The 22,869-nt window shown below is 39.9% G+C and overlaps 1 protein-coding gene across 8 annotated transcripts in view; it reads right to left on the minus strand.

Moving 5' to 3' along the window:
• mef2cb (myocyte enhancer factor 2cb) overlaps positions 1-22,869 on the minus strand; it is an 84,560-nt gene that overhangs the window by 24,717 nt on the left and 36,974 nt on the right. For all 8 annotated transcript variants that reach the window (XM_088008940.1, XM_088008939.1, XM_088008942.1 and 5 more), the window contains 2 exons: positions 22,215-22,464; positions 8,447-8,650 (listed from right to left, as the gene is read on the minus strand). In XM_088008940.1, the coding sequence (XP_087865066.1) occupies positions 8,447-8,650; positions 22,215-22,268 (258 nt within the window). In that variant the 5' untranslated portion in view covers positions 22,269-22,464. The remainder of the gene's footprint in view (positions 1-8,446; positions 8,651-22,214; positions 22,465-22,869) is intronic.

The following is a 22,869-nucleotide window of genomic DNA, read 5'->3' on the forward strand; positions in this document are numbered from 1 at the left end:
TGACAGTGTAGCCAAGTAACTCCAGCTGACTTCGGATGAAGAGTCACGTTCGAGCCGCTCTTTGTTCCTACTTTGTGGTTCCCTCCAGCATCACTAATCTTCACTTAGCGTCTTTTGTCTCTCCGTCTCTTATCGCGTGGCAACATAGCAGGAAAAGGGAGCTGGAGGGGGGCCTCGAGTAACAATGACCGGCCTGCTGACCTCTATACCGTGACCTTGAGTTTCCACACTCAAGAGGGGAGGAAAAAAGGGGGAGGGGTGGGAGGGTACTCCAGGCAGGGCAGGGAATGCCATCTTTAAAAATAGATCTTCATTATTCTAAAAAGATTTTCCATAAATAGTTTCAAAGCACAGGGCATCATTTCATCTTAATGACTGGCGTGAATTGTTTTAGGCTGTGCAGTGGAAAAGCCTTGCCTTTTTGGCAGCGTGGCCTCAGAAGTGGCCTGCCTTTTGCGCTGCTGCCTCACCACAGGGACCACATATTGGCACATTTCAAACAGTCTATTTTTAAAACCTCCTTTTTGTTGTTGTGTGAGTACCTCAGACTTCCGCTTTGGTATTGACCCTAAAAAACACCTCTCACAGAGATCCAAGTGGTATAATTTCTTGACTGAGGTTCTGCTTTTCTGGTCAGCGGGCATCTGATGTGGAAAAAAGTGCTGAGGCTGTATGTCTTATATATTATCTAACATCTTGTTTAACTTTTCTGAAGGCATACAGGCAATAAAACAGGAACTCAGTAAACGTCTGACGCCAACGCCTCCGTTTTTGTCACTTTTTATCTTAACGAATGCTTGAACGTACTGACAAAGATGAAATAACATTCTACAAATGAATCTTCTCTGTAACAAGAAGACTTTGGAAAATAACTAGTCAGGGACAGTCTGTTTGGTGAAGTATGGGAGAGAGAGACCACGAGAGGGAGAGAGAGAGAGAGAAGGAGAAAGAGAGAGAGAGGGCAACATTGGAGACAAATAATAGACTTATTTATTCAGGGGATCAAATGTTTCAAGGCACCACAAGGTCTCACACCAACGGCCTTCTGGATGCGGTCGCCGAGGGGCAAATCTTCTCTGTTGATCTTTGAAAAGTGAAGGGGGGAGTGAGAGGGAGAAAGGCGCTGAGACAGAGGGCTGTATGAATACCCTCACAATTTGCTTACTCACTCCTCTGCCTAAACACCCCCAACCTACCCAGCCTAAAACACAGGGAGGGGGCAATTAAAGAGAAAGAAAGAGAGAGAGCGACAGAGAGAGAGAGGGAGAGAATGAAAGCAACCCAAGTTCTATTCTTCTATCCCTTCCTGACAAAACACAGACAGCTATATTTAGCTTCATCACATTCTATTTTTAGGCTGCTTCCACTTTTTTAACGTTTATTAGAAGGAGAACGCTTCAAATGAGATGGCGCTGTTCTGGGGGTGGTAAGTTTTGTGGTCATATCAATTTGCGTTGTCAGTTCTGTGACCGTGAAGCACACATATAGGGGAGCAAACACATCTGCATTTAAAGGATCTAATTTAAAAGTTGAAATGAGCTGGAACAGAGAGGGTTGTACAACTCAATACCTGCACATTGTGTTCTTAAAAGTGAAATCTCATAACGTTTAGTTTGTGGTGTATTTTAGCTTTGGGGTGACTTGGATAAATGTCAGTACCTTAGAGAGTCTTGAAAAAGTATTTGTACACCTTGAACTTCATCACATTTTGTCATGTTCCAACCACAAACACTTCTGTTTGCAGAAACTTCAAGAAAGGGTAGAGTGTAGTGCATTATTCCAGGTGTTGTTCAATTTCTCATTTGAAAAATGAAATATGGAACAACTTTAACTCCCCCCACCAATAGCGAACCTGTGGCAGAACTTGAAATGTTATGTTTACAGATGCTCTCCATTCAACCTTATTAACTCTGAGTTATTTTGCAAAAGTGAATGGAAAATGTTGCTCTTCAGATGTGCATGGCACTGGTTTACCTCAGAAAATGTGCACATACTTAAAGCGAAAGGTGGTTTAACAAACTACTGACTCAGGATGGCTGACTGCAAATCCACAACACACATCAAATTTTAATTTGTAAACAAAAGTTGAAGAGCTATTTTCTTAGTTGCAGTGTGTTTAGAATTGTAATGACAATGCATTCAACCTGATACAGCAGTTAGTGACTATCTACCCCCTTCTTTTAATCACTCTGTGATGCCATGTGCAAAATCTGCCGTCCAAATCTTTGTTTTAGCGAACTGCGATACTCTTAGCTTGCCAATGCCACAAGGTTAATTTACTTAGTCCGTCAAAGCAGCTTCAGCTCTTAATCCTCGTCTCACCAGCAAAAACAAGCCGTGTTGTCGATTGCTAGTAAACACTGAGGCACTGTGAATGCTGGGACAACCCCACCCCTCACCTCCACCCCATTTTACGCCACATGTGCCCTATTCTGAAACCGCAGAATGGCTGCACACAAAATTACAGTGGACAACTGAAAAGGACTGAAGATATGATACGACCCCCGCTGTTTCTCTTGGATGCTGACACATGTAAAAGTAATGGAGGATAAATTACATTCAAGTCCAAGTAATTATACAGTCTTTGAGAGCCATGAGAAGCAGCCATTCAGTGAAGCCGATCAACACAGAAAACTCCCCAAGGCTAATGTTCTCCACGCTGTTTAGAAACTAAATAAGCACACAGAATAGCATACACGCTGGAAAATATTTTCACAAGAGTGCGGCAGAACACGAGCACACTGGCAGCTCAGATGAGGAGATCACATGTCGTGTTGACTTGCAGGAATTTTATGAGAAAATAGAGAAAAGGGGACAGAATTAACAAAAAAGACATTTTTGAGGTTACCAAGTCGATCCAAATGAGACTTTGTGCTATTTTGAAAGCGTTAAAAAACCACCGCCTGTTGCAAAGCGAACTGAGCTGGTGTAGATGCGCTGTCTCCTAGAAATACCTGGCTTGATGGGCTTTCTCTTTATGTTTCTTCATTTGCACTCCCCCACAGCACCGCCCCCTTCCTCACACTCTTCCCCCTTCTCCGGTGGACTGTCACTGGGATGAAATCACACCTGTGCTTCTCACACGTCTTGGTACACGGGTGAAACATACGCAGGGTGAAACATGGTGAGGGAGCTTTGCTGAATCTCATTAGCCAAGCAGGTAGTCATTAACAGAATGACCTTTGGAAATAATTACCAGCCTTTCTCCCTCCATCCCTCTTTCCCTCCCTCCCTCCTTCTCTTCTAGCACTCATCTATCCCTCTGTCCCTTTCCGTTTCCATCCCTCATTCAGTAGTTCCTTCTGAGAGAAAATGTAGGCAGAAGAAATGTGGGGGGAAAAAAGCTGAGGTTAGGGTGCAGGAGTCAAATTCGTGCTGCTGCTGCTGTTTAAGATTACAGGGTGATCTGAACTTTCAGATTAGGTTAATCTGCTGGGAATGGGATTGGCCAGTGGCCCTCCTCTGGCAGGCAGGTCGCCTAAGTTCCAAGCTCCATGTGCTGCTCCATGTGATACTTCAGCAATGACAGGAGTGTGCAGGTTCTGCTGGAGGTCACCACAGCACCCAGCGCAAGGTATCCATGTAGCAGACATGCAGTCAAATGCACGATCTCCAACACACTAAGAGGACAATGGCTCACACTGTACAGCTGAATACAACTGATACCAGCATTACATCCATTGAGGTTGTTTTCGCAGCATAGAGGACACATGGCCCCATTTACCACAACAGGAACTAACCCTTCAGTTGCGTCACAAACCTGCATTCTTTGTTTCAGCAGTAGGAAGGACAAGCACATTGTGGTGCAGGGATTTGGCAAAGCCCATCAGAGTTGTTGGATTTGGGGGTCTTTCAATCTCAGCATGAACCAGCCAACTCTGCTTTGGTTTGGGCTATGGCAGCTATCATCAGTAGAGGAAACAGAAAGGACTCTTTCAATGTGCTATGGCAATTACTCCCAAACATCCTCTTCTACCCCAGAAAAATAAATCACCAACAACGATGGGAAGAGTGATTGTTCTTAAGTGTGAATTACATAAGACTAAAAAAAAAGAGAAATGGCATTTTTACCTCATCTTTTCCAAGTACAGCTCTAATGCTCTTCACATGTCCAGGAAGCCAGTCTGGCGAACAGTGAGTATGGGAAATCTATCTATGTGTATATCTGTTTTATCTGCAGCCAGACTCAGAGTGAGGCGTGGACCTGCCAGCAGGACACACTTGAACCCTCCGCCGACATCCAGAGATGATGGATCAGTGTCTGTGTTTGCTTTTATCAAGCTGTGAGAGCCGAGATGAGCTCAGATGTCTCTTTGAACACTTATCGTTAATTAAGAAGGCCTCCCCTCTTGTTTAGCCAAGGTGTGATAGCTGTGCATTGCAAAGTTTAGTACCGTCACGAGAGGAGTATCAGGGAGTTAGAATATCATGGTGAAAAAATGTAAGCAAACAGAGTTATTAAAATATAGATCTCAGTTTGTTTAAAATTGCAGCAAAACCTTTCAAACTGTTTTTTTTTTTTTTGTGACCTGCTTTCCAATTTCCAAGGAGAATCAGCAATGCCAGAGTTGCACCCAAGGTGCGCCCCTCTTTCTCCAAACAACCATATTCTAAAGGGAGGGTTTTATGTAAAATCAATATTTTTGAGTTTTGCATCATGTTATAATGTTATTCTCTCACCAAAAACATGCCTTAGGTATTGTTTTGATTCTTTAATTTATGCTTGAGAAATCCTTGAATTTCCCATGACATCTATTTTGGGGTGCCTAAGCACTTGATCATACAAAGTGCCACCTATTTCCACAGAAATAGGTGCAGTTTCCAGCTGGGGGGGGGGGGGGGGCTTAAAGATCGCCCCTCCCCCACTCTGCTCCTCCAGACTAGTGTCAGTAGCAATTAGCAAGCACCTCTTGGAACTGTGCAACTGCTGAGCTTATCATACAAACTACTTCTCAGTAGTTTCTACTTTGCAACCATTCCTAGGAATGGTATTGGAAAAGAGTGTTGGAAAGGACAGGAGCTTCTTAAAGAGACAGGTCAATTTCAAGGTGTCAAATTTCTTTTAAGTTAAGTTTGATATATATACAACCTTTTTTATGACATCTGAAAGTAACATACTTACTTGATTGTGCGATAAAATTGCCCTGTGGCTAGAACATAAACAATAATGCCCCTTTAAGCTTTGAGAAAACTAACACATGCATTTTTTTTACTGAGTTTGCAAACAGCGTATCATAATATCATTGTAATATGTACTTTTTTTGTCTGTTTAAATATGAAAGACACTCCCATCAAAAATATAACCTGTGTGGTGAGCAATATGTCCAATTTTAAAACTCACAACTGTTCTATGGTTAGTTAGTTGTTGCTTCCACATGCAGCTATAGAAGTGTTCTTCAAGGTGAAAATGTTTTCAAAAAGAGTCAGCAAGACAGTTTGTCCTGTTTCTTTTTTTTCTTCCATTCTAAACCCGCCATTGGTTTCAAACATATATATATATATATATATATATATATATATATATATATATATATATATATATATATATATATATATGTGTGTGTGTGTGTGCTGACCCTTAGAATAAAGTAATAAAAAACACACCTAGAGAAGATGTATGGTCAATAGAAAACTGAACTCAAAAGAAAAAGAATAAAAGGAGGAAGAGAGATCAGCCCTCGAGCCTCTTGTAAACATGCTGTTGCTAGAGAGGCAGTGCAACGTTCTTAGTGCCACTCTCTCAACAACGCTAATTATCAACCAAAGACATGCTAATTACATAGAGCTTTATTGCTAATGTAGCAGGTCTCTATGCCAGCCGCCCACACTGTGAGCTCCGTTCCCCTACCTCTGCCTCTCCTCCCACTACAACTTCAGGCACAGCAGTAATACAGGGAGAATGATGCATGCAGTTCAGCATGCTGCTGAAGACAAGAGCTTGTGCAGTTCCACGTAAGAAATGACACACATTCTTATGAGGGAACGTTAGTTAATCTACAGCTCTGAATCCAGCTTTCCAGTTTGTTCTTGAACTCCTCCTCATCGTCCATTCATCTCAACAGGAAGTCTGCTTTGCTCTTTCCTCCCTGCAAACTCAACAAGCCTCCCACGTTCCCACATCTGTGACGTTGCTAAACAGCATCACAAACAGCTTCCAGGGAAAAATCTTGACCCTTGCTCAGACACCCCCCCCCACCCCCAACCCCCGCCTTCCTCCTAACCACAATAAACGTGCTAGTGTCTGCCCTGTGGCCAATCCCTTTAGCTCACCGCAGCTCAGGCTGGAGGCCTCTTCAGATCGATTTCTCCCGCAGTGAGTTGCTCAAAAAGCACACAGTCCTCTGGGGATCAAATTGTAGGTAGTGCTCCGTAGCGCTCTCCCCCACTAGGCTCTTTAGCGTCTTTCCCCTGACACGGCTGTTTACACGTTAGCCATCCTGTGCTCCCTAATGGAGACACAGTTGAGGAAAGAGCTACAAAGAACTCTCGTCACAGGCACTTGCTGAAACATGTGACAGCTCTGTTCATGGGTTCAGCAGGGGCAGCTTTATACACCGACTACACCGGCAGCGAAGAGCTGGGTGCATTAAAAACACTGCTGCTCAAATGGACTCTAGCTTTTTAAAAGTATATCCTAAATTGATTAGTGTGATTTATAGAATCCATAAGGCCCTAAGCAGATTAAAATTTCAAAAGAGCTTGCTAGCATGAATTATAGGCAGGTAATAAAGCATGTCCTGCAAAAGCAAATAAATTGTCATGCTTTTCAGTACAGTCCATGATAATGCACCGCGTTCATTCCCTTTGTTTTCATCATTGAGGTTAGTCATATGTTGAGTGCTTAATGTAGGAACTGCATCAACACTCTTCACATTTGACTCTACCAAATGGAAATGGCTATGAAACAATGCACTACTGAAATCAGTAACCGTTTTTGAAGTTTCAGTGTATTGCGACATGTTTGTTTATGCTGGTTTTAGACTTTAAACATGACAACGCCTGATCACACGAAGAATGGTATTAGCATAAGACAAAAATCTTCAGTGCCAAAGTACTTTTGTACACATATGTAAGCTGATTAATTTTTGTAGCTGGAGTGCTATCTGTAACAGCAAACAACTAGTCTGTCACTTACTAACTGGGCAATAAGCCTAGCAGCAGCTATATGGGAAGAAAAATATGTCCCATGCTTTTTGATCACATAGCCATCTGGATTGAGGCACTGGACCATGTGTGATATTCATTCATTACAAATCACGAATATCTATGTTCCCTCTGATGTGTTCTGTGTTTTTTAAGTGCTTGTCTTAAAAAAAAAAAAAAAAAACAGATTTAGATAAGTATGCATGTGCTGCACATGAATTATGAACATAGCATTATGCTGCTATATATTATTAATTAAAAACAGCCACACAGCTTCCAAAATTCCTCCACCACAAGGGAAAAATCGGGATTCATAAAATTAATTTAACAAAAGTCAAAATTTAGCTTGAATAACAAAAAATAAATAAATAAATAGAACAAAATTGTCCGTGTGTATAACTGTCTTTAACTTTGCATTGAAAAGGATATTTTGAAACTAACAGAATCTAGATGTGCTTACATAAAAAAATAAATAAAAATCATTAGTCATTATCGCTTTAAGGACTGCCTTGTATAGGAGACGTTCATAAGAAAAAGAACTTACTTTACATGACTTTATATGCCTACTCCATTAGATCAAGACACTGCAAGGGCAAATTAGCAGACAGGGCAAAGGGCAGAAGGAGATGAACTCTGTGTGTATTCATTCAGGTCTTTTGCCCACCAGGTCTGATGGCGCTCCAGAAGCAGTTGTTGCATAACAGGTTCACGTTGGGAGCTTAAAGCTTCAGGAGCCTGACAATGTAATTTCCTGCTTGATCCACCTGCGTTGTGGTGCCTGGGCCAACAGCTCTGTTTAACGTTGCTTTGAGCCACTTTGGTGACAAGTGTCCAGAGGAAGTCAGATCAACATCCTCCTCTTAGAGGCACATCAATGCTGACAAGACACCAAGGGCAGGGTGCAGTGATTATACACCACAGGGGACAGGCTGAGAAGTCCAGATCAATAACAGACAACCTCTTGTTTGCAGGGAAGCTTAAACAGTAAGAGGAGGCCATTTAAAGAAAAATATTTTCTTGAAATTAATGACATATTGCAGAGCTTAAAGTGCCTTTTCTGAAAAAAAAAAAACATGATTGATATTGCTACCGAGCCCCTTGGGGAAGACCAACAAGCTATGGGAGCAATTATTTCTTGCACTCTGTTAGGTGTGAAGTCTAAAAGAGAGAAGTAAGGGTTGCTGAATGAGTCACAAGCGCAGTTACCATCTGTCTGCTTGTGCGTTTGCGTGAGCTTGCATGTCAGGGAATGTGTTTACGTGTGCGCGCGTGTGTGTGTGTATGTGTTTTTCTTGTAACATACCTCCACAATATCAGAGTTGGTTCTGCTCTCGTGGGGCTCGTTGTACTCAGTGTATTTAAGGAGGACCTTGTCCATGTCTGTGCTGGCATACTGGAACAGCTTGTTAGTGCTGTTGAAGATGATCAGGGCAATCTCGCAGTCACACAGCACGCTCAGCTCATATGCCTTCTTCATCAGGCCAAACTTTCGCTTTGTAAATGTCACCTGGGTGAGAGAGAAGAGGGAAAACAAAATTAGCAAGATTAAAAGAAAGCCGAGAAGATGCAAAGACTTAAAGAAATGCAGACAGAAAAAATAAAAAAAATCTTGCAATGAAAAAAATAACGATCAAATGTATTGAGCTTCTTTTTTTTTTTTTACATAGAAAAAAAAATCACAGATTATGTACCAATCCTGCTGTAAAAAGGAAGTGACCCTGAAAAATGTCATTAGAACATCTCTTCTTCAAAAACTATCACTCTAAGGGAAACATCACTAAAGTCAAAGTGAAGTCTGCTGAGAGTTCAACATACCCTGACTGTAACAGTCCATCCACCATACCAGGAAAAAAAGAAAAAAAAAAAAGGAGGAACTGAAAATACTCTGTCTCAGTCAGATAACGGTAAAGAGGATCAGTTATTGCTTGTACATCAAAGATCACAGAGGTTTATTGTGGAACATATGGCGAGTTAAAGTTTCCACTGCCAACAAATTAAGCGTCTGGTAGAAAGAAAAAAAAAAAAGCTTTTCTAACTATTTTACTCAATGCGTTATTGATGCATCACAGTGAACTAAGTTTTATAAATGTCTGGCCAAAGTATTAATTCCATTGTTTCACATTGTCATATGTTTAATTCTTTTGTGACAGACCAAAGCAAAGTGGAAGAAAAATGAAACAGAAGCTAGAGTTTTTCTTTTCTTTTTTCTTTTCACAAATACAAATCTGAAAATGTATTTCGCAAGAGTTCTATTACAATTTCAGCTACAGTTGTGTCGGGATAGATTTCTGCAACTTTCTCCAACTTTCTCCAATTTACAAACTAAATTGTATTACTCAATCATCCTTTGCAAATTACATACACAGAGAGATCAGAATGTTGGTTTTCCACCAAGCATTTTTCAAGATGAAGTTTGGTCTTCTCTGACCAGAGCACCTACTCTCACATGTTGCCTCACCTACAGGACTTATGGCAAATTGTGTTCTTCTGTTGACATTGACTTTTTTTGTCACTCTCAAGTCTCACTTTCTTTATTTGAATGATGGATGAAGCATTGCATTAAATAGATTTTATTTTATAACGGTAAGGACATGCAGTCAGGTAAGGCAGTGCCTCCACCTGTCACCATGACCAGTAAGAAGGATTTTGGTTTTTTTTATATCTTGGATTTATACACCTGATAACTCTGTCGGTTTGTAGAACATTTGTAAAACATATTTTTATATGTAAAAAGTTTTAAAACTACATATTTTTTTCCCTTCACAGTGCCTTGTATTCATCTTTCAGGTACAATTCTAATAAAGAAAATTGAAGTGTGTGGTTGAAACATGATGTTAAACTCTTCAGTGGCAAACACTTGTGCAAGTTGCTGTATGAGAAAACTAGCTAGACGGATAGAATGAGCTTGCTACTGAGAAAATTATTGTCTGCTTAAAGACGTTTGCGTATGCTGCAAAAGTGGTAATCTACTCAAGACAAACAACAAGGATTGTCTCATGCAACACAACCTCCCCCTCCTCCTGTCTCTGTCTCTTTATGTGGGTATGCAGCCACATCTGTGTATGTCTGTGTAAGCCCTTAAGATTAGTAGCCTTTGCTACAAAGGCATACAAAGTGGCCACATTGTGAAAATAGAACAGCCTCTATTCCTCCTATTGTTTGGATCAAAACTAGAGCAGTGAAAGTGAGTTAATTCCAGTGAGCTGCACCTGCTTTCTTTTCCAAACCATGTGTGCAAGCTCTTTAGTGGTACGGGGAAGAGGAAAAAAAAAATGCCACTGCCAGCTTCCCTGAGCAACACTGCTTGTTGTTATTGGAATTTCTTTTTTATTTTCCTATGCGACCGTGTGTGTATTAATTACACTGGAGATCTGTCTTGACAAAGCTTTTTTACAGCGAGGAAAATGCTGCCAGAGCCGTGCCCAGCTGGTAACTAACCATCTGAGTTTGTTGATTAACTGCGTGTTTGTCTATTCTCTTCTGACGTTTAAGTGGGCCAAAAAATACAAAATATACAGCGAATGAATACATGCTCTGAATACAATAAAGAGCCTATCACTGTGAGCATAAAGACCCTTTCAAGCCTTTAAAGAAAAGGTCTCTGTTTGTGGTGAATATGCGCCATGAATGGCTTTCTGAAGTTTATCTGTAAGGCACCGCCGTTTACAGTTTGTCTTTATAACTGTAAAATGAGACAGGCTTGAAAAGATATTGACAATTTTGAATTTCCTGAAATCATATCTCCCAAGAAGCACAACGGAAACTCAATATCAAAATCTTCCTCTCGCTCCATCCTGTTTTCCTTTCCTTCCCTCCTTCTTTCTCTCTCTCTCTCTCTTTCCATTAAGAGTGGGTATAATGCTGATATTTCTGGACCCCCCTTTGCCTCTAAGGTTCTCCCCGAGATGCCAAAGCATCATGCTGAGAAAGCTGTCAGGCAACAGGTTGAAGCCGCAGACTCGGAGAGCGTTCCAGCTCCTGACAAACTTGTGTGAGCAGCATCAGGTCACGTACCTCGGAAAACTCGCCTGATTCAGTGACGACAGGAGGAGAAAATGCTCCCCTGTGCTCTAAATACCATGCTGACATTTACAGTCAGAAAGAAATGTGAAAAACACAAACCTTATCCTCATGGCTTTAGATTAACTCACAAGTTCAGACAATGTGATTAATTGTCATATCCACTATAACTTGTATCATCCACAGCTGAAACCTAAACTCCCCCAGAGGGGCCTGGGAGCCTTGCAGGGACTGAATTGCACTGCAAACTGTGCATGAGCGTGTTAGTAAGATGACAAGTCTTGCAGAACATAAGGTCAAAACAGGCTGTTGGGGTACATGGCATGTAGAGTGTTGTCTTCCTCTGGTGTTTTAATACAAGGGGCAGATGTAGGACACGACTATCTGCTATCACAGCTCCATTATCAACTGTTCACTCTGTCACTTACTCTACTGGCGCCATAAAGCTTCAAAAGTTGGCATGTCGCACAATCCGAAAGGCCATGAGGACCTAGTCTCAAAACAAAACCGACATGCTCGTTCTGTGGCTGGCAACTAATTCATCGACATAATTCTGGAGACGCAGGTTTAAAAAGTAATCTGAGCAACATTTACGCAAGTGATTCTTCAAGTCTGAAACTGGATCCATGTCCATGCGCAATCCAGACACAGTCTTCACTTTAATTTTGGAGCATGTTTAGCTGAGATTCAACCTATAGCGCTATGGGATGCTGCTTTAAATCTTGTGATTAATCTTTACAAAGTTCACGGCAAACTACTTATATTAAACAGAACATCCCTCTATCTTTTTTTTTTTGCACATGATTAAACTGAACTGCAAAGAGAACATGCTATGTGATGAATGATCAACATGGCATATCAAAACCGAGAGGAAGAAAGCTAGGATTATTGTAATTTCTCAGCAAAAATCTACCTGGGCAAACATCCTCAAAGATGTATTTTTATTGAAAGATTTTGTACCCAGTTGAGTCAAGCTAAAGCTAGTTTTTAATTAAAGTGGGATTTTTTTAGAACCTTTGGTGGGTATACAAACATTAATTAGGTATTACAAAAATACAAAAAATACATAGGTATATTCTAGAAGCATTAAAGAAATAAAATATTTCCATTAAAGTTAGGTTTGTTTTTTTTGTGACTGAATGCTTAAACTTCATATACTACATTTACACTTTCACATTAAAGAATGTCTTTACTTTGCACATTGCAAAAAAGAAAAATATAATTAAAAAAGGTAATATTGAAAGAGATAAAACAAATTTTATTGAGCTCTAGGCAGCTAACTTAATGCAGGTAGTATCATTTTTAACTTTAGATTGTTGGACAGTTTTTTTCTTTTCATTTTTTTCATTTTTTTAAAGTTTACTTGCTTAATTAGTACAGTGTCCTGTTGCAGTTTAAGTTGGGTTCATTTAATTTGCTTATACTTCAGTGCCTTGTTATCTGTTGAAGTGTCAAAAGTCATTAAATTGATGAAAAATAGTTTAAAATGTCTTGTAAATCTCATTAAGTTTAACGTTTACAAATCAGACGAACTTAGCTTCATAAACAAGTGTAGGTATAAAGTGACATTTTGTTTCTTGTAGGCAGAGAGCAAATTTTTAAATGCCACCTGGCTTTTCTCATCAGTACAAAACTTTTGTGGGAAACATATTTTAAACCTCTGACTTTATCATCATGCCATTTTTACAGCTAAAAGAAGGAAAGAATCAAATCAAAATTGTTTTGAGTCTTGAATCTTGAATGCGGAACTGCATGCATGCTTTTCCCACATATCATAATTCACACGTACGCTGACTTTAACAGCGCCGCGCGAAGAGAATGAGTGCGATAATGAAAAGCCTAAACTGACCAAACAATAACAGCCGCATAAATATCACACCACACCCACATATCTCAACCTGACACATACAACCTGCTACCTCCAACACACGTATGTAACAAAAAAAAAACCCATATCCGCAAACACACACGGTGCACGGTGGTCTGATTACACAATTTAAAAATAAAGCTACTTGGCATGTATATGAATGTTGGCGAGATGACAAGTGGTCGGTTAAATACTCAATGTGGGATGTGCTAATTTGTGATGAATCTCATCAACAGAGGTTTTCTGTTCTGATCTTTGCTGTCATGGCTTGAGGACACTTTCCAACATGTGTGGCCTCATGTGACCTTTTTGTTTTCCATGGCTATCTGAGAAATCCTTTATTTGCAATTTCAAGAACACATCAGTACCCCAAGCAGCTGCTGTAAGCTGTTGCTCTGACCTGTTTTTTTCAGCAGCTGGTAGAGACATGCAGACGTAGGTGCACTTTAAATTTGCTGTTTTTTGACACGTTTTCAGTGGTAGAAATAATAATAAACCAAGATGATAGAATTAAAAAAAAAAAAAAAAAAAAAGACATTCCCAGATGGAAACCACCCGTATGTGGTCACAACCTTTTCCTCCTCGGCTCATCAATACTATTAGACACAACACTTTATTATCATCAGATGACATGACAGTGTTTTGGGTGGTGAGAAAATGGACGGGTTTAAGTGTGAGTGTAAACATAATTGTTTCTGTTCACAGCACTCTGGCAACTGGGGTGTGGTGCTTGTCGTCACATAGTACACAAAACATTACAAGTTATCAAAGCTTTTTACATCCCCATGAGCAAACGTTTTGAGCTAATGGCTCATAAAACGAAAGGTTTTAGTGGGATATTTAAATATGTATTTTTGTATGTACAACAAGCACTAATCAGAGATTGTTGTAGGCTAAACATCAAATACTCTTATTTAGTGTATTCTTATATCTAAATCCTCTCACATTCCAAAACTGATCAGTAATATACGGTGGAGATTATTTAGCACAACCTTAAAGAAGTACACATCTATTTGTTCACCCATATCCTCCTCCTCAGCCATCTTCCCAGGGGAGATTGCGACATATGCAGTTTAACACACATGCCCACGCAAATTCATTCACACACACAGACACACAAACACGACTTGGTAATCACTGAACCATGTTACCTTTACCTGCTGTCACCTCCCGCTTATGCTATTTTTTTTTTCCAATTATTTTTTTATTATATCTATAATTATTAAGAGATATTGTCAGAAGAGACATGGACCAACATATCTAATAATATTTAGTGATGAAAAATGCCCTGTTTTACCTTACTGACCGGGTCACTTTTTCCAGGAAGTCTTAAGAGAATCAAAGAAAAGGAGGGATATATTCTGATTCTGCACCACAAAAAGAGTGAGAAAAAGACAGGAGGGACAAGGAGAGAGAGAGAAAAAGTGGGGGTGGATGCACAGGAAGCACATTTGTATGCATTTCCTCTCATAACAGGAAGAGGCCAGTGGCTTCCCCTTCACAATGGCTTCGCTTCTGCTTCCCGCCTCCTGCCTTCTTCCCTGGGGGAGGAGGAGGTGAAGGGAGAGGAGGAGTGGATAGACAGGCACCCGAAAACTGCTGGTTAATAAACCAAACAGACACACAAAACAAACTCACACACACACACAAACACAGAAATGTCAGTCACCTATGAAGAATTTGTCTCAAGACAAACACTTATCCTATTGTCACAGTAGAGCAGGAAGCCAGGGGCTTACGCAAAAGGAATAAGAGGAGTCGGGGACCTTGGCCTGAACTCTGCATCACAGCCAGAGAAGCTGCTAAGAGAGGCATTATGACAAAAGAGGCTTTGTCCCACCTCTAATATATTCTATGCTCCTTTTTCTCTTCAAAACCACACTTATCATCCTCGTGTGTGCTTTCGTTGTACCATATGAACTGAGGGCAGTAGCCTCCTAAGAGTTTTTGATTCGGTTTCTAAAATGGAAAGACGAGTTCACCTTAATGACTACCTGTTAACCAGAGAAAATGATCAAAATTTAATTTAGCCAGTTTAAGCTGGAGGTCCCAAATTGCACACCAGTTCAAATTGTTTTAACCGGTAATTTGGTTTCGTTGAAGATGTGACTTGGCTATGTCCGTCTGCATGTTCCTGTTTGTGCTGGAAAACTACAGCTAGAGAAGAATGATTAAAAATAAGTGGAAGCTGCATCTCTGGGTCCAAGTTAGTGGTTGGAATGACAGAAATAACTTTGCTGCTGTTTGTCTGAGGTAGGCCAACTTTCAGAGCAGAAGGAGAGCTGACACTTCTGCATGGCACGGTGCATTTTATTCACTTTATTTCAATTAGTTCAAGCTAATAAAAATTAATCCTAAAGTTGACTTTCACACATTAGACATTAGTCGCTTTATTGCTCCAACAAAGTTACATTTTTAATATTTAAGCAACAACAACAAAAAAAAAGAATTAAACTGATTGAGAAAAGAAAATTATTTAATTTGTAGTTTCTACATAAATGGAGTGACTGTTTTTTATTCAAACTTTTAGACAACATATATGAGAATCTTTTCATTGTTAAATTATCTTTAAAACATCTCCAATGAAAATCCCACAATGAACATGTGCTCTGAAGGTCTAATGAATCTGCTTTTTTGATCAGAAAAGCAAAGGGGAAAAAGGATGCAAACTTGATATTTTTTCTAATGTGAACATGGAAACAACCTAAGTGCAAAATGTACAAAATTGCTGTTTTCACCGATTTACAGCAACTTCACATCAAACCAACAGCTTTAAATTACTTTATAGTTCATGAATGTCCTGCCAATTTTACTGTTTATCACTGTTAAATATACAGATTTTATTTGATTTTTTACAGTGTGGGTCAGACCGCTCTTTAGGTTCACAAAACCGAGGATAAGACAATGAAGGATTTGAACAACAGTTTTGAACTAAGACGTTGTTTGTTTCTTCCAGTTAGGGGTAGCAATTCCAAGCTGGTAACAAATGTTTAAAATGTTCTCAAAATAATACTGAAGTTTTATGTTTGACTCAATTTTCAGTTTACTTTAAAAAATATATATATAATTTTTTTATGATTTGGAAAATAAAACTAGGATTCTTACGTCTTAAGTTACGTTTTAAATAATTTCTGTTTAGCACAAAATTATTCTGGTTTCACAAGTCAAGGTATTTTGGACAATAAAATAGAGCTGATCAAACACAGTGAGGATTTAACGTAGCACAGATAATCAGATGCTACTTTCAGCTGCGTTGTATGTCCATATTTTCTTATGATGCTTACATTGTAACCCAGAAGCAATTCCAAACTCCCTATTAATTGTAAACGACAACGAGAAACAACATGGGGCTGCCTTGGACACAATGGCGCCCGAGGTGGAGAGCCGTATTGTCCAGATCAAAATCCCCCAATAATGGTGGATAATGTAATTAATGTGCAGGAATGAAACAAACAAAAATGATTTGCAGACATACAATTTAAAAGAGATTGTGCGATCTTTGTGGGCCTCTCTCAGGTGAGATCCTGTAGTGGCGAGCAGATGACAGCGAAGGAGTGCCACTCGCCGTGGTAGGAGAGGGAGACGACTGAAGGTGGGAAACAGGGAATTAGAGGAGGAGGAGTTCAGGGGTGAGGAGTTACCCTGTGGGCCTCATTATTTTCCTGCTGTTAATTTTTCTCACACGTTTTCTCGCCCCAGCGCTGTTGATTGGGAGGGAAGAATGCATTGCTGGCTGAAACAAAAAGACCCCTTCTTTTGTCTTTGCTGCTGCAGTTCACATAGCGAGAAGTAGATAAGAGGAAAACAGACACAGAAGGACATGAAAACATTTTTTTTTTAATTCTCCTCCCCAACTAAGTGTGAGCGACTTATTTTGAGGGAGCTGAGAAACCCAGTTGTTTTACTTCCTGTTGCTGATGACCTGATCCATGTTTAACCTTTGGCCCCTGGGTCCCTTCCCTTTGGAGACCACATGTCCCACACAAGGACAAACAGAGACATACACACATACACACACACACACACACACACCCACACACACACACACACGTTCACGCAAACAAGTCATCCTAAATTAAGCCCACTGAGTGTACTGGCTGGAGAGGTAACACTAATTAGGGCCAATTGCAGTAAATTAGTTGATCCCCATGACGGGCTAGACAGAGAAAGATGTGTTGTAGATGTTTGCATATAAATGAAAGCGTGTGTTTGTGAATTCAGCGTACACAAAGCCAGTAAATGTAGCATGTAAAATATGCATGTGATAGAATAATCAGCTACCTCTATGTGTATGCGCACCCACACCTGTACTTGTATCTTCTACCATAGGAGCATTTGCCTGCCTATGTGTGTGCAGATCAAGAGAGTCTGCTCTCTGTTTGCAGCCCATGAGTTTATGACACAGGGGCCTCTTTCATGTGCCCGAGGCTGGGAGAGGGTATGAGTGGTCGGGCGGCTTGGAGCCAGGGTTCACACACTGCTGCCCACTGTCCGGAGCTCCGGGCAGCCAGTCAACACCAGGGAGGCCTAGCCCTTCTGCCACCGCTCTCGGGAAGTGTTTCAGGGCCCGGGGGTGGCAGTCCAAAGTGGCCGCCCAGAGAGAGCCAGGCGCCGTGCCCACTGTGATCCTGCCGCTGTGAGGAGTGCAGGAGGGGAAGGAAAGGGAGGCAGCACCGCTCTGTAGGTGGCAAGGTAGCGCTGACAGCTCCACAGAGTGGTGCCACTCCAAAGACGGTAGCGTTATGGAGTGTGTAAGAATCCAGGATGAACTGCAGTAAATTTCAAAATAAGGCATGACGCACACTTTTGCAGCTTTTTTAAAACTTAAAGCTCATATTTTTTTCTCCCCTATAGCTGAAGTTGTATTTTTCTTTTTTTTGTATTGCAGGTAAAATAAGCTTTGATATGTTTGGAGGGATAGCTAAGGATGTTTTTTAAATGATGCTCTGTTAAAAGGTTACGTAGAGTTAATAACTTAACTGGGCCAAATAACCCTAGTGTTATTGTTATCTAAGGTAAATCCACATTAGTTGGTTCAATGTCATGGCAACCTGTAAATCCTGTAAATTTGTGTTGGAGGATTATTTCGCTACCAGATCATTTATTTTCAGTAGTGTTAGCATCCATTGCTATGGTACAATGATAGCCAGGGCAGTGAGACACTGACTTTAAGCTGAGAAGGTTGTTGATTCTTTTGGGTTCTCATCAGAGTTTCTAAGAAAAGTGTAATGCATTGTTAAATGTTTTACATTTAATCACAATTATGTTTTTTTTTCATAATTAGAGTTCTTTTAAATTGGTAAATGTCCACTTTGGTCTTGGCCACTCTTGCACTAGCCATTAGCTTCAGCCAATGGGATCAACTTATCTGGATTTATGCTAAATGAAGACGTCAAGAGAGTCACCGACTGAATGTTAGATATTTTGGATTGTAACCTTTTAACATAATCTCACTTCACAATTCTGAACTATCCTTTTAAGTAGACAGGCAAGGTTTCAGGGATACAAAAACTGAAATATGTTATGAATGTGAGGTAGAGAGCAGTCATCTGGTGTTTATTTGGCTTAGACGTGGGACATTTCCTCAAAAAGGAAGTGAAAATATGCAAAAGCAAGGCTTCTGTTTTTTTTTTTTGTTGTTTTTTTTTTCGCAAAGGAAGAAAATTTTAGTTTCTGTGTCTGTCTCAGTCTTGTGATGTCCTCCTCCCCTAAACAAAATGACATCACCTATTTAAGCTCATGGTTCAATAAGAGAGCGGTGCTTTCCAAATAACTTGGTGTGGTCATGTCAGGAGGAGTTATTATTTCCATAAAACAGCAGGTATTAATGATTATTATCACTTTAAAGATCAAAACAAGAAAAATGCAGCGATTTATTGATTTTCCTTTCCGTGAACCCTTTTCTCTCCGCTCAGTTTCCTTCTCCTTCCTCCTCTCCCTGTAAATAAAGCCAAGATATCTGAGGCATCGATTCCCCTCAGGTGTCCTTCCTGTCTCTCTCTTTCCCTCCTTATTCTCAGGAGTCAGAGAGCTTGGTGCAGCTTGCAGGCATAGGCTAAGGCGGAGGTGAGGGAGAGGGCCTGAGATAACACTGAGGGAGAGTGGGTGCTGCAACACGATAGTTATAGTCCTCATGTAACATTCCTGTGACCTCCCCCTTGCTCTTGCTCTGTCTCTTGGTCCGCCTGCCTGTCTCTTTCAGTAACAGAAAACTGGCATAAGAGCAAATGCTTTTACATATTTTTCCCAGTCAAACTTCATTTACCTAGATTTTTTTTGTTTGTTTTTTCTTAAAGGGACATTTTTATTTATTTATTTATTTATTAAAACACAATTTTGTAAAGTTTTTATCAGTACTGTAATGGATGTCATAATATGATAAGCTTTTAGAAAACAAAATGGACTGACTTATTTCTGCCACCAATTTATTAAGATATAATATGTCAAAAATGCTTAAAAATGCTAATAGTTGCTACTATAAATATGTTTAACCTGTATGACAGCTATGATGGACCCTTAACTTCTCCCAGTCAGTCTTCTAACCTAACGGGGTGTTCTTGCTGTTTTTCTAACTGGGAACGCTAAAATGGTCACCATCCAACTGCAAATAAAACACGCCATACATCCCGAGAAGGCTTAACAGCTAACCAGACAAGTTTTAGCTTATTTTAGCGATTTTTAAACAGCTAAAATGAAAATGATCTGTATAAGTAACAGCATATTAACCGTCTTTATTTTCACAAAAGACCATTGTTAGTTTTTTGCTGTTTTCTAAGCTTGAAATCTGTGTTACAACAATGCTAAACTTCCCATGTGTGAAGCTGCAGGCTGTCACTGTATGTCAAGTCTGTCTGATAAACTGGTTCTGAGTCATTCAGCATAATTTCCAAATAGCTACTAGATCTGAAAAATGTTAATATTTACTCCACTCTTGACAAACTTAGAGCAGAGATTCAGCTTGAAGTTGGTCAGGCGTATTGACATGGAGATTTCTTAGCTTAAACTACATTGACAACATTAACATTGGTCTCTTGTGAAAGAATAGGCAGTGAGTACTGAGTTTTTCCACACAGATATAAATAAACTCAATTTGAGATGTTTTAGAATTGAACAGGAAACTAAAATGATGACTAATTGTGAGATAGTGCTCTGGCACACTCATTGCAAAATAACATATTTTTACTTCAGGTAAAGGAACTAATCCTGATAAAAACTTAAAACTTAAAACAATCCAAACTATCCCTTGAGATATCCTTGACTGTCCTCAAATTATGTCCTCAAGATCACTAATTCTGGCCTGAAGCAACATGGGAGCATGCCTGTATAAACCCAAGAATAAAGATGCCTCAGCAGCGACAGAAATGGGTCTGTGTATGTGTTTGACCTGTGATCCAGAGGCCACCTTAGCAGCGTATGGATCCAATTGGAGCTGCCAGGAAGCTGACAAAGTGTCAGTGGTCAGCCATGCCACAGGAAGTGATCGATTGTGGGCCTCAAGGGCAGAGAGAGAGCTCTGTCTCTGTCTATTTCCTGCCACAGACTATAGTGTCTACTTCTAACTCTCTGTCCACTATTAGCTCATTTTATATATATCTCTCAAGTGATGCCAGCTGTTGTCGCAAAGTGTTTTGTACATCAATATGTCCCTTATTAGGACTGTTGTTTAGCTTAAACTGGTTGATTTTAAATGCTCTGCGACTTGGTACCGATTCTAATCAAAACAAAAATGGAGCTGCAGCATTTGTTTTCCAGCGTGTCACTTTAACTATTCCATCTCTGTTTGGTTGTTTATTTGTGTTTTACTCCACCCAGACACTCGTGAGCTGCTGCCCTCTTCCCGGTAATATTCCACTGGCAGTGAGCTAAAATGTGCATTGTGACAGGTTGGTTGGGTAAAGGACACTTCAGCTGCAGCTGTGTGGTAGTGATGTGGAATTAATTTTAAAATGTACAAATGTAAAGCCCCAATTATTTTTTTTTACACTTAAGAGAAATATACAGCAACTCCTCCACCAAAAATGTAAAGCCCCAGACATCATGTCACAGCCATCAGTATATTGTTTTAGATTTTTTTTTTTTTGCACAAGTCAGCACAACACTATGAAATGGAAGGCAAAGATTTCTTTCAAAGTTTTTCATTAATGAAAATCTGAAAAGTATAGTGTGCTTTTATACGTCTGTATAAGCTTTACACTGCTAAGGACTAAAACATTTTGATATACACCCCAAGCTCAATCAGATGGGATGATGAATGTCTGTCTACATGAATTTCTAAGTTCAAGTCAATGATTCTCAATTGGACCTAGGTCTCGACTTTCATTGGGGCATTCGATCAAATCAATATGTTTTGAGCTAAACTCTTCCATTGCAGCTTTGACTGTATTTTGAACACAATTGTTCTGTAGAAGTAAGTTGAACCTCTTCCTCTAAGATGTGTTATTAAAAGATTGCTCTGTGTTTATCTGTCAATCGTCCCATCACCTCTGAACAGCTACCTATTTCCTGCTTAAGCATCCCCACAGAATTATGTTGCCATGGACATGTCTTCAAAGAAGACAATATGTTCTGCTTAATGTCAAACGTTCATTTTTCTGCCACACGTAGCTTTTGTATGCAAACTAAAAAAAAAAAAAAGTCGCTCTTTTTTCAAATGTTTTGTTCAGTCCTGCACATTACTTTCTACAATGCCTTTCCAAATGTTTGAAATTCACATTTGCAATTCTGCATTATATTTTCTTCTTGCAGAACTTCCTTGAGCAGTCTATAGTGTATTTCTTGGTCTTAATGATGGTATGTGTTCACTAATGTTTAAAGGCTTTTCACGAAATAACTTAAAAAAAAAAACAATCAGTTGAGATCGCTTCCATCACCTTCACAATTACATTCCAGTTTGTGGTGGTCTAGCACATACATTCCTAATGAAATAAACTAAAGTTTTTGGTTTGCGATCTAAGAAAAGGTAAAAGTTTAAGATATATGGATACTTCTGAAAGGCATTAAATAAGTAGATTTCCTGCATACACCTTTCCTTTCCCCAGTTCACATATTGCCCAGACTCCCAGAAGACCTTCATTGTTGAGGGCTACTGGGGGTGTAGGGTGTTTCTCCTTTCTTCCTCCCTCCTCCAGCCTCTTCTCTCCCCCATTCTCGTACTCATCCATCCTCCCACCCCCTCGGGACTTACCTGTCTGTTGCGTTCATCCATAATCCGCGTGATCTGAATCTTTTTCCTCCCCATCGTCCCCGTCTCTTTCTTTTTCTTCTCTTTCTGAATAACTCAAAGCTTTCTTCTTTCTTTTCTCTCACTCTCTGTCTCTCCTCTATTCTTCTTTTTGCTCCTCTTTCTCTTCACTCTTGCACTCCTGCTATCTCTTATCTAGCTTTTTTCTTCTTTCTATTTGTTCCAATCACCTCAAAGATTCCAGCATCTGTACCTGCAAGACAGAGAGGGAGGGATAAGCAGAGAATAAGCATTAAATGAAATGAAATATGGCAAAATAGTGAGAGGGGAAAAAATATATAAAAGTAGCATCACGGCAGCCACAAGGGAGGGTGAAGAAAGACAAAGAATCTGTCAACAATGTTGTGAGAAATGCTGTGTTTTTCTCTGTCGATATCATGCAAATCAGTTTTTGCATTTTTTTTTTTTTTTTTTTACCGAGGCACCCACTATGAGAGAAGACAGCGCTGTCAGGATCTCGCCTCGTTCTTTGACAGTGTTTTGGATGTGCCACTAACTTAAATGCTCTAATCACCAACACTATTACATTACCTCGGCTCTGAGAAACACGTTTTATGTCTCTCCCTTGAAACAGCACTGTATATTGACAGTAGAACTT

This window comes from Poecilia mexicana, unplaced genomic scaffold, assembly GCF_051168715.1.
Source record: "Poecilia mexicana isolate PSO_F unplaced genomic scaffold, ASM5116871v1 scaffold_9, whole genome shotgun sequence".
NCBI classification, from domain to species: domain Eukaryota; kingdom Metazoa; phylum Chordata; class Actinopteri; order Cyprinodontiformes; family Poeciliidae; genus Poecilia; species Poecilia mexicana.